Genomic DNA, 12,988 nt, shown 5'->3' on the forward strand with positions numbered 1-12,988 from the left:
AAATATTAGATCTGCCAAAACTTTGAACAACTTTAAAAACACTATTAGAAAGTTTGACGTAGCTCTCTGCTGGACGAGGGATGTATGCCTTGTTCTTACTGTTCATCTATTTAGTTAGTTGTCAAATAACTATTAGGTGATAATATTATGATAGTATTTATCAACAAATTAGTTCTTTTTTTTTTTATTCAATTTTAATATATTAATATTTTCTTAATTTTACTAAATCTTGGGTGAATGCATTTTACTTTATATTTCAGTCTCCCCAACTAGTAGAGCACTTGTGCTCAGCTATTAAGACTGAGACTTAAATAAAGTTGTCATTCATTCATTCAAGGCTTCGATAACTTTGACCGGCAGTTATGATCAAATCATACCAAAAGTTCCTGTGTCTCAGGGATTTTCTTTAGTGGAGCATATATTAGAATGTAGACAATATTTAGAGCTTCTACTTCAAATTAACTGCTTGGAAACAAACCAAAAAGGAAATACATCGCTCTTTGAACTATGGCAACAAGCAGAGTTACTCGCGTATAACTCCTGTCTGTTAGACTTTTCCAAACTGTGGTTGATATTCCATCGTGTTTCCATCTTAAAGCATTAAAATTATTTTGTGAATATGCAAATTATGTAATAAACTTTAATTTTAAGACTAGTTTACTCTCATTGTATTTCATTTGAAATATGTACTAATGATATATCTTTAAGCTGGGTGCGTTCATCACAACAGAGGTTTCCAGAAAGGCCCTGCAATACAAAAAAATGGGTAAAAAGCGGTGAGAAAAAGCTATAAAAAGCTATAAAAACATGAAAAATACAATATGCAGATTAAAGATGGCAGAGTAAGAAGATGAAAATGTGCGACTTTACATCATTTAAAAAAAATGGTTGTCTAGATGGTTAAAATTATACTGGGCTCAGTGATGCAGTTCTAGTTTCCTCAATTCGATATTCATAGAAGTAGGACAATATTGAAGGACAATGACGCAGTTTTGTTTTTCTATAAATACGTCTGAGTACAAATCAAGCTAAAATTAATGACTTGAGTCAAAAATAAAGCTATAACTTTAATTAACGTATAGCCATCGATCTTTTTAATATAAGTTAAAAAAAATAAATAACTAATCTCTTCAATGCATGTTATGAAATGAAGTCTTTTATAATTTGAAGTTTTAAAGATGCTTAACTCGTAGTTTTTAACCTTCTCCAATAATCTTGAACCTCAAAGCATCCCAGAAAAGATCAGATGTTGACTCGTGCGGATGAATAAATAATTGTAATTCATAATCGGATAACACTTTCTTGTTCACTAGGCAACCCTTAAAGCGCCCAGTATGGGCAAGCTTATTCATTAATCATAAGAAAAAGAATATTTTTCACTCGAACGTGAGTGTAAGAGCTCGCATTTTTCTTTTTTTTCGAACGCTTGAAAACGAAAATAATTCTGTCTAGATGACACGTGTAAGGCAAAAGAAAAAATTAAAATTCTTTTCCTTCCCTTTTCCACCTGTTCATTAAGTTTTCATTTAAGGTTTTTCCTTTACAAAATATAGGGCAAGAAAAGGACAACGATTTTGTTTGACTAGTACATCGCTTGAAGTGCCCTTACTGTAGCCTTTGTACTCACATTGTTTACTCTGACAACATCTTGAGGTGGTGAAATGGACAAAAATCTGCTTTTACCGAGGGAAATTTCAAGGTCCAGTTTAGTGCAAAAAGAGATACTAACTTATAAACACGTATCACCCATTTTCTCTCACATTGGGCGGTATTGAAATTTTATATTTTCAAAATTTCCAAGAGAAGGCCTAAAACATAACTTTTAGCAAAATCTCCGACTGAATTGCTCCTTAAGTCATTCCGGACTGAATACAAAAGGAATCAGTATATTACAATGGCAATTGAACTTTATAAAGTGATGTTACATAGTGTGAAGGAAAGCATCCTGTAGTGCTGCTTAAAAGTCAATTCAACAACACGGACTCAAAAAAGAAGTTTGAAAAAATCGGTTTAATTGAGGGCAAAAGTTCGTCCGACTACTGTTTGTTCTTGGCTGTCATCTTAATGTTGTTCACTCGGGAACTCTGAATCAATATATCCGTATATAGGAAATGTGTCACCTGCTAGCGTACAACACATTATAAAAGTTATTTGAGAATCAACACGCTTATAATAAGCAAGAGCCAGTGAACGAGTATGGCGAACTTCACCGTAACCGACGAAAACACCACAATCCAGCTGAACGAAGCAAGCAAATCGTCAATACCAACAGGGATAGCCATATTTCTTTCAACCTTGAATATTTTGCTGTCCATCACTGCATCACTTGGCAATACTTTGACGCTTGTTGCTCTTCATAAAGTGACTTCCCTTCATCCGTCAACCAAACTTTTGTTCCGATGTCTGGCGATCACTGATCTTTGTGTTGGAGTTATTACGCAACCATTCTACGCCGTTACCCTTTTCCCTTCTCTAACAACTGGAATGAGCAGGCAAGTTATTTACTACATCGATAAGTTATTTAACGCTTCAGGTTTTGTTTTGGGTCAAATATCGATTTACACATCCAGCGCAATAAGCGTAGACAGACTCCTAGCCCTGTTATCTGGACTGAGATACAGACAAGTTGTAACATTACAACGAGTTCGTGCAGTTATCGCTTGCTTTTGGTTGATTGGTATTTCAGTTGAATCGATAACCTTTTGGAGTGTTAGTATTGCTATTACTGCAGGTATTTCGCTTACAGCATGTTCTGTAACAACCTCTGTCTTCTGCTACTCGGCGATTTATGTCAAGTTTCGACGACATCAGCTTCAAATGTGTTCATTAACACAAGGACAACCTAAAGGCAGAGAACTTCCACTGAATATTGCACGATACAAGAACTCAGTTTCCAGCGCAAAATGGGTGCAGGTGGCATTACTTGCTTGTTATGTTCCGTTGGCAGTTGTGGTAATGCTCACGACGTATGACATAATACCTAAAAGCCAAATTGAAATTGCTAGCCGCGTTTCAGTAACTTTTGTCTATCTGAATTCGTCTCTAAACCCGATTCTTTACTGCTGGAAGATCAGAAGTGTACGACAAGTAGCCAAGGATACGATCAAACAATTGAACTGCTGTAAATCAGCCTATATTTTGGGGTGTAGTAAAGTGGATTCGGTGAAGAATGGCTTCGTAAACTTTGGTTATGACGAGCACAGAGTCCGTTCATTTAGAGTTTGTTCAATAGAACAGAAAATACAGAGATCAGGGGCGTAGCCAGGGGAGGGTTCCAGGGGTTCTGGAACCCCCCTTTTGGGTTATGAAAATGGATTTTATTTCAAGAGGAAAAAAGTATCGGAACCCCCTTTCGAAATTCCGCGAGACGAGATTTTCGTTTTTGAATAAGAACAAAAGAAAATCAATTTAAAAAGGCATCACATGCTATATCGCAGGTTACAATATTATAAGGCTGCATGAATTGGACGGATCATACAAGCCTCTCTGCCTACTTCCAGCCTTGCTAGTTTCTCGAGAAGGAAAACCTGTACTAGCCGCTTTGCAGTACTAGGCAGATGGCCTACCATTACTCCAGGTTTTTGATGTGGAACTTTTCCGTTGGCTGGGCAAGTGGCTAAACGTGGATCAAGACCTACCCAGCAGTGCAGTTCAGGCGTCAGAAGAATGCAACCATGAATTCTTTCCAATCGTACATAAGTTGCTGCGTATCTTATGTACGTTGCCAATTACTTCTGCAGAACGTGAGCGATTGTTCAGCGCATTGCGGCGACTGAAAACTTATCTGAGGGCGACCATGACCAGTGAGCGAGAGTCTGGACTTGCGCTAATGAACATCCATTATGGTAGGCAAATTTACATCGTGCAACAATCGACATTTTTGCATAGAAGCATCCACGGCGCCTCCTTCTTTCTGATATCCTAGCTGAGTAAACGGTAAATCACAAGTCTGCAGCATTTGATGACTGAGTATGTAATATGTTAAACGAAGCGAGATTTACAATCTTCTCTTAGAAATGCTAGCTATGTTTGGCGCTGAAATTATTTGAAATTTGTGCTCAGAATCACGGAAACGCCATTTATGAAGACCCAAAATTCAAAACTTTTCCGGGGGAGCATGCCCCCCGGACGCCCCCAGTAAAGAGTGCCTCCGGCGCTCGATTGTGAATAGGGCAAGCAATATACATTAGGAACCCCTCTATGCAAAAAGACTGGCTACGCCCCTGAGAGATGGCACTGAAACCTTTTGCTTAGATGTATCTAATACAAAAATTAAACATGAGCTTATTCAAGAATCATAGCGAAAACGGTAGAGTCTTGTTAACCCCATATTATATGTAAGAGGTTGTTATTTTATGTTTTTCCTCCTCACCCGAAACCAAAGTTTAAATTATGTTTAGAAGGACACATGCAGGGGCAAATAATAATAACAATAATAATAATAATAATAATTATTATAATTATAATAATAATAATAACAATAATAAAACAATAAATATCAATTCTCTTACCTTGAACAGACCTGGCAGTTTCCCTAATATACTGTAATCGAAACTTATCTGAAAGATTTCAGGATAATCAAGAAGCAAATAATTTTGAATTCAGCCCAGATTTTGCGCTTGAGTGGATTCGGTTGACAGTAATGAGTACAGACAGTTTGGGTCTTGTCCTTTATGTATATTGTTTCTTTAGGAGAGCATTTTTATATACTGGATCTGGAATAATTCAAAATTTAGATAGTATTTAGACAACATGTATTTAATATTTAAGTCATCAAAAACAGACTTTAAAGAATAACGTCAATGTCTTTTTTCCCTTTAACATGTATTTGAACTTCCATCTTAACCCTCGGAAGTACAAGCTAGGTCATAATCCCACCGTGGTACAAGTGGGGCAGGCGGTTGATGGAGCTCCCGCCCCCCTTGGGTTTTCGCTCCGTTAAGGCACAGAGTAATAAATTTACATTGATTAGATAGCCCTGAGCTTGCTCTACAAGTTGATACCATTTTTGTTAGTTATGCCGTTATATGACGTCAAATGACATCACTTAACCGCCATCTTGGATCCGCTATCTTTGATTTTACTTTCTTCTTGAAAACTCGAGAAATAACGGAAATTAATACAAAATTAAGCCAGAATGCTTATAAAATGTACAAATAACTGGGTTTCTGCAATTTGATGAAAACTGGAAAAAACTACAGAATTATCTCAAAAAAACCTGATTTTTGGCTAAACCTACATGAAATTGACGGTTATGGCAACCGTTTTCGCAACGCGAAAAATGAGGACACACAATTGACATTGCAAAACTTCTGCGTGAGATGAATGAATAGCTACTAAAAGTTTCAGCCTCTTAGAGTAAATCGCCTTTTCCAAAATTTGAAAAAACCGTATTGGAAGGGGGGGGGGGGGTTTGACATCCACACCCACTTGTACGTCCGACTGTTAAACACCATGTAAATGTTTTAAGTGAAACATGTGAATGATGGACAAAGCACTAAATTTTCAGAGCAATGGGCTAAGATCATATAAATGACATGCCAATTGTTCCTGTAAATATTGCAAACAGCTTAAAAATTCATAATGGTTTAATGTGAACCTGTGAAAAATATGTGAATGTATCATCTTATTAGGGGAGTTTGTAAAATATTGTAAATAAAATGTCAATCGAAAAAGGGTCAATGCCAAGATACTGTAAATGACAAGTGGATCGAAAAAGAATAATAACATGTAAAACGAGAAAGGGAGACCGTCAAGATACAACCTTGTGTCCAGGGTCTTTCTTCTTCCCGCGCGGGAAAAAGAGAGACTCTGAGTACGAGGTTGGTCAAGATACTGTGAAATATTATACATTGAACTCACTATCTCTTTTCTGATTAGCCGAACGCGTAAAGTGAATTTTCGAAATTCACTGCGCCTGTGACGTCATCTAGCTGCAGATTATGCAATAATCATGTCAAGGACACTCAAGGTCACTGGTAATCATGTCATGTATGACCGCGGTGCATGATTTCTAGGGGTTATCATGTCAAGTTCACGCGCTTTGTGTTGCTTGCCGTCAGTGAAGAAGCAAAAACTTGACTTCCATTTTTTTTTGTTTTGTTTTTCGTTCAGTACATAATAAAACAATTATTAGATTCGGTTTTTGTGATATCCAGAGTAATCAAGGTCTCGGTAAGGGTTATCAGCCGAAGCCGAAGGCTGAGGCTGATAAACCCTACCTCGACCTTGGTTAGTCTGGATATCAAAAAAGCCTCATCCAATAATTGTTTAGAGTCTGTGCAGTTTCAATAAGTAAACACAAGTAAATTAAATTTTTCAAAGTTTAAAAAAAATTGCATGAGCCCGTAGGCCGAGTGAAATTTGTAGTCTTTCAAAAATTTACGAGTCTCTGTCTATTCCTCATTGCACGGGAAAAATTATTTGATTACTTGTAGATAGCATACGTGTAATTTGATCAACTTTCTTTAATCCGCAATTTCAACTTTTTGCACTGTTTGGAATTAATTGACGTGCTCTCAGCCAATCAGCTTCATGAAATCTTTGCATGGATATAATTAACTTGATAATAACCAGGATCACTTTTATTTGTATTTTATTTATTTGTATTTTTTTTTTTTTTTTGTATTTTCTGGCGATAGTCACTGACCCAGAAAAATGATTGCGCAATGCGTTAAACGTTTTACGTGACTCGTGCGCTGATTTCGTGATTATTAGAACTTAAGTCGTTTTCCGTGGCAGGAATATGTTAGCGTTCCATTTATTTCAACAGACTATTCGCGAAGCATCGTAAAAAGAAGCTACGTTTGATTCGTGATCTCATGCACGAAATAACCTTAACACGCCACGAAGGTGACGTTCAGTTATGTAACTACCCGCTGGTGCTTTTCCGCAGAAACTGGAAACTAACTTTTCGTCAAGAAGTGCAAAAGCTAGATTTAATTTTAACATGGCCGAAGAAAGTTTTTTTAATAAAGAAAATAAAAAGAAAGTTTGTTTTCTATCAAATATTTATCATGACAAAGCTGTGTTGTGATAGCTGGCTTAATTTTTAATTGAAAACAAAAAAATCTCGCGTGTGATTGGTCAATAAGTGTAACTGTACATGTAGAAAGAAAATACTGTTACAACACTGGAGCAAAAGAAATATCATGAAGCAGCTTAAATTGACGATTCACAAACAAGGTTGAATCTCTGTTAATAGGAAAAATGTGAACTAAAACTGACTAAATTTTACTTTACTGGTTTAATGAACTGGGGACTGAGGATAGAGAGGTCAGTAGTGAACGAGACATTGTCAAGGACGCGCGAGAGCCTGGGTTTCACTGTATCCCTCTTCAGTGATCTTTAATTAATGACATTGGCGTGTATTTTTTTTCTTTTTATGTAATTTTTTTTCCTGTTAACCGTCGAATTTTGAGAATTAACAAAAATTTTAAGATTGCATACGCTTGTGTTTGGTGAGACTTCCCATGAAGTTGTCGCGAAAACGAAGACCCCCGAAAGCAAAGACCCTAGCAAGACCTAAGACCTAAGACCGAAGATCCGAAAACGAAGACCCGAAAGCGAAGACCAGAAAACGCAGGCCCCTTTATTTTAATTATTTTGGGCCACGTCTTAGTTTTCGTAAAAACAAAAAAAGTTATGTTTAAACTCTTTTGAGGCTTGTATGGAATTTTGCACAAACACCGTCGATCAATATTTACCAGGAGTGAAGCCAGGCCATAATTCAGTCGATCTTCTAGTAGCTCCCAGTTTTAATTTCACACTGGTTCTGCTGGGAAAATTCCCATTATAGTACCACACTCAAAGATGAAGGCCGTTTGAGAATCAACAAGAACAAGAATCCAACAGTTCTTCCACGGTTCTCACTGGCATAGTAGTTCGATGGGAACAATTGAGAGAAATTAAAGAAATACATGTAAAACCGGTGTTTGATTGCATGCTCTGTCGCTATTAGAAAGATTAAAACCAGAAATGGATATTTCCGGCAAAAAACAAAAACAAAAACATAATAAGATCATGTAAAATAAAGAAAATAAAAGGGTCTTCGTTTTCGGGTCTTTGATTTCGGGTCTTCGAGTGCGACCTGCAGGTTGACCTTGCGTAGAAACTTGAGTTGGATGGCCAAACGGACTCGCACGTACACGCAAGTTGCAAAAAACCCATTTCAAGACAGGCATATCATGTATTTCATTGGCTGATAATAGGTTAATGGACGTCACTCGACTTGCGTTGACTTGGGTTGGGTGGCCAAACGGTGAAAAACTTGCGTAGAGTGCAGGTCAACGCCACGGCACGAAAAATCGCCTTTACCGCGCGTCAAATGTGTTGTTAAAGGTTTTGTAAAGGTCGCCTTTGCACGCTTTTGACGATCTGTGACGCGAATCAAAGATCATCTGTGAATAAACCTTTACCACCAAATCAAAGGCGTGAAAGGCCGTTTTTACTCACCTTTGAACGCCTGTGTTTTTAGGGTTAAAGGTGATCCTTTGATACGCCTTTGCGCACTGTCAAAGGCGGGTCAAAAGTGTAATCAAATTTGTCTGCGATTCGAGTCAAAGGTTTGCTAAAGACGTGGTCGAAGATGCCTGTGACGCAGGCCAAAGGTTTGTCAAAGGTACTCTGCGCGTTCCGCGCTCGCGCGTCTCGCCCGAACTTCCCGCTCGCGCTCCTCTTTCGCGCTGCGCGACCGTTGATCACGTTTCGCGCGATCCACATCTTATACGCTTTTTTCTGCTTGCTACACTAGCTTTGTAGCTCCGCATACGAAAGATGCTATTAGATCCGTACTCTTGATTTATGTCTGACAAGTTTTGAAGAATATATCAGCTTTAATAAAGTTATTTTGTACCAAACTATTGACAAATGTTAACGGAAAAGCGGCCCGGAAAGATCATTGCGCCTAATTTTAAGAAAATAAATATGTTCAACTTCATCTCAGTTTCAATTTTTTCCCCGTTTTTATCAAGAGTAAATACATCCAAGTACCTTACATAAATGTTTTGGGCTTCAGGTTTCAAAAAGCCACGTTACAGGCTTGGTTTCAAACTACACGTAATGAGACTGATCAGAAGGAAAACATTGTTCTGTCTATCGTGAAAACAACAGTCAACAAATCTTCCATGGTACAAAGTGCATTTATCTAACATTGAAGTACTATGGCTAAATTCTCAGTTCCTTAAATTTACTAGACCAGACTAGACAATAGGGAAGACAACCGCAAAATTTCGGGAAAGATATAGCAAACTTCGCACAAATGTCAACTAGTGTATAAGCGTCCTTTCCAGATGGCACGTACAGTCCGTTGCATGGAACTCCTTATGTTTTGGCAGTTCTCCTTTTCTGCTTCTTGCACTTGCTCATTCTTGCATTATAAGTGGAATGGAATACAGTGTTTTCCACTTCTTTCTCATCAAAGTGGTTAAACTGCCTTGTTGGGGGTCAATGCCAACTAAATCCCCATTATTTCTAGGGAAGAGACATTTTGACAAAGTCTAAGGCGTTGACGAAATTAATCAACGCATCTTCACTGAATAAGTCCATCCTGTCGACCACTGCTTGTCCGCATTTGTCTAAACAGAAGCAAACAGACAAAAACGTTGGAAATGAATATTAAGGGTGAATCTTGGCATTCTATTCCTTAAAGTTTGCCTATAGTAGTTTTGCTAATATCACATTAATAAAACGTGACCAATCAGATCATTACTCCTCCTTCGAATAGTTTGTGCTTCTGTCAATAGTAGCCTTTTTTCTGTATTTCTCTCCACTCTACTCAGAGATTTGGTCACACAGGTATGTCATTAAGAGCCAGTTTAACAAGCTAATTTCACCAGCTGAACAAGGGTTATCCCCTGCAGCTAGAATTTCATAAGAGAACAAAGACTTGGGGTCATTTTAAAAGTGTACAGCTTGGCACAAATAAACAAAAAGCCTAGAGCCAGTTTACCAGTCCATCTGTCTGCCTGTCTCTTAAAGACATCTTACAGACCTCTTACGACAAAGATCTTTCATGGTTGCAGAATAGCAATCTAAAAATCAACAAATCTGACATAAACTGTGACAAGAAATGAGGAATTCACACACCTTTGGGAGTATTGCTGTTCCTGTGTAATTTCCACAGATCTCTTCATGTTCAGTGGTGTAATCTTTTTCCTTATTTTCCTTGTAGATCATATGTGAAAAGGAGCATATAAACATATCAAAATAATTGCACATTTGATTAGTGAACAGTTAGCAACTACTTGTACACTTTTTTCCACTGAAAAAAATTCCTGAAATTAAATGATTTAACATGAGACATGCCTGCATGGAATCGCATGGCTCATTCATTGAAACAAAAATCCAGTCCAAGATGATGAATACAACCACTATGATTCCCAGTGCAGCCGCATCTCATAGAGGGAAATGGCTATTATCCAGTCAAATTTGCCAACAAAATTTTAAATTGAGTAAAAGCAAATAAATGTCTTTGTCAATTTACTTTTACTAAGTTATTATCAAATCCTCTATGCCTTAAATTCTCTACTGATCCCATAAATAGTTATGAATTAATCATATTATTAATTTTGCTTGGAAAAATTTGGTTTGGAAACCTGATGGCCAAACCAAAACAGTCGATATTGCAGACAACCACTCAAAATTTAGATTCAAAACGCAGCTTTTACCAGTCGAAAACCAACATTTCCTGAGACTGGTTTGCAACATTCTGCAACTTTGATTCATTTACCAAAAAGATTCCCACCCCTTGCATGTTTTCAATAACATTTTAATTACTTAATTTTCATCCAGGTGAGCCAGTTGATGTATTTGTCCCTTAAGAAAGACAACATTTCCTTACTAATTGCACTTAAATGAACCAAAAAGAAACAACTTTTTTTTTTCACAGAGTGAGACTGTAATAAAAATGATCAATTAAAATAACATTAATAAGCTATAGCCAGGTTTTCAAAATCTATTTATATCCTTTCTTTACTGGAAAAAGATATTAAAAGTTGTGGCTGAAGAAATTATAAGATGGTCTATGTTACAAAATATAGAAATAACAAATGAATATTCCAGCCTTTTACTTAACAAAATGTTCTGATGTTTGCACACTTTGGAGCATTGCATGATTTAACTGCATCTGAGTTGACTATGAACTACAGAGTTGTATATTGTATCCTCTCCCAGAATTTATTCTGTTAATTTCTTCAGTTCTTCTAGAGTGGCTAGCTGAAGGATAAAAACAACATTCATAAGCAAATTTCCACTAGTCACATATTTATTGGCATTTAATTGTCTACTGCTCAAAAGATCAAGACATGAAACTCTAAAACTACTGGTATTGTCCAGAGAGGTCGCGTAATAATATTATTATGGGATCAGCTTTTTAATTTGCAACTAATGGCAAGTTTGATTTTTTATCAAACATTGTAACAATTTCACCTACTAACGGATAAGCTGGATTATGTGTACTAAAGGCATCCGTAGTTGAGTGTCGATTGATACCCTTGATCGATCCTCTAAATCGACTCTCTATCAACACCCGATCGATACTCAATCAACACTCCATTGACACCTCGGTTGACACTCAATCTACATTTCTATTACTCAGTTTTGCAAATGTCACAGGGTAGGTGCATTTGATCACCTGGTATGACACCATTCTTAGCCCTGGAGACAGTTCAAAATGTCAAATGCTGGCAGGTTCAGGGTGGGGTGGTTGGGCAGGAGATAGTGGAGTTCCAAATGACTGATCCATAAGCCTGATACAACAAATATCAAAACATATTTTTACTACAATTGCTATTGATCTCGCGCCTATCTCAGTGGTCAAAATTTGTTGTGGACTCACTCAGCTGCGCTTCGTGAGTCCACAACATTTTGACCACTGTGATGGTGCGTATCATTGTCGATAAGAGTACAGACCACACTAAACCACATGCAATTTGTTAAATTCAACCCAGTGAAGTCATTTATCTACATTAATGAACAAACATCATCATAACTTCAACTGTGGCAACAAACAGAGCTTTTTTTCAATAGAATGGTAACTAGAGACAAAAGCAGAAACTTATCCATAGATTAAATTTTCAGAGTCAACAACTCTTTTAATGGTATAATGAATATGATAATTAAGTCAGGTCGTGATGGATTGTCATGCATGGCTGACTGAGTTTTTCCTTCAATGCAAATTTCCTTTATATTTACATGAGCTTTCTTTCAAGGGAATTGTTTAAGCTCAGAAATTAGCAGAGGCATTGTGCACAACCATTTATACGTAAATAGAGTTAAGTTTAAGCTTAATTATTAAGTTACGTTTATTTCAAGCACTGATCATGCTAAAATCTATGCTATGACAGACACTTCAATTTAATGCACAAGACTTGACTGAGTGAGAAAAAAAAATTATCTTTGTCAACTTTTGTAAATAAGTATATGTGAATTGAAAATAAAGTTTGGTCTTTCTTAACGAAGAGCTTTGCCGATCAACTGTGATTCAGTCAAGTGCAATTAATCATCGACCAAATTGTTTTCACTGCCGAGGATCTGTCTTGCCATAAATATACGCAATTCACAGCTCTTTATGTAGCCATTGCTGCGTTTAATTTACTTTTTAAACTCCGTTATTCTCTGAACATTGAAAACAAATGAACGAAATTCAGAGACTTACCTTTTCCTGGTCCAAAACACAACGAAAATTTCACCAAAGCCGCCATAATGAAGCCAAATGAAGAAAAATGTCTGCTTTCCTCACAGCCGACTTCGTTGACCTTTATTCCGATTGGCCAGAAAAATGCGGGAAGCCGCTGGCAGCCGCGTTTTCCCGCTGTTTTCGAGTTGTTTCCTTGTGCCACCTCCAGGTCAAGTGAAAACTTTTTTATTAAAAAAATACACATCGACAAAAAAGCAAGCTTTCATTTTATCGTTAAAACAGCAAAAAAATACGAAAACGCAGGTTATTAGGGCGTTAAAAGCGGAGTCGCAAGATATGGCCATATTTGAC

At 37.1% G+C, this 12,988-nt stretch overlaps 1 protein-coding gene across 1 annotated transcript; it reads left to right on the top strand.

The window, feature by feature from the left end:
• The first annotated feature begins 2,196 nt into the window (after window positions 1–2,196).
• Window positions 2,197–3,261, top strand: LOC145502125 (adenosine receptor A2b-like). The gene has a single exon (XM_081481404.1). The coding sequence runs from the start codon at window positions 2,197–2,199 to the stop codon at window positions 3,259–3,261; it is 1,065 nt and encodes a 354-aa protein (XP_081337530.1).
• Window positions 3,262–12,988: the final 9,727 nt, after the last annotated feature.

This window comes from Orbicella franksi, chromosome 11 (assembly GCF_964199315.1).
Source record: "Orbicella franksi chromosome 11, jaOrbFran1.1, whole genome shotgun sequence".
Lineage (NCBI taxonomy): Eukaryota > Metazoa > Cnidaria > Anthozoa > Scleractinia > Merulinidae > Orbicella > Orbicella franksi.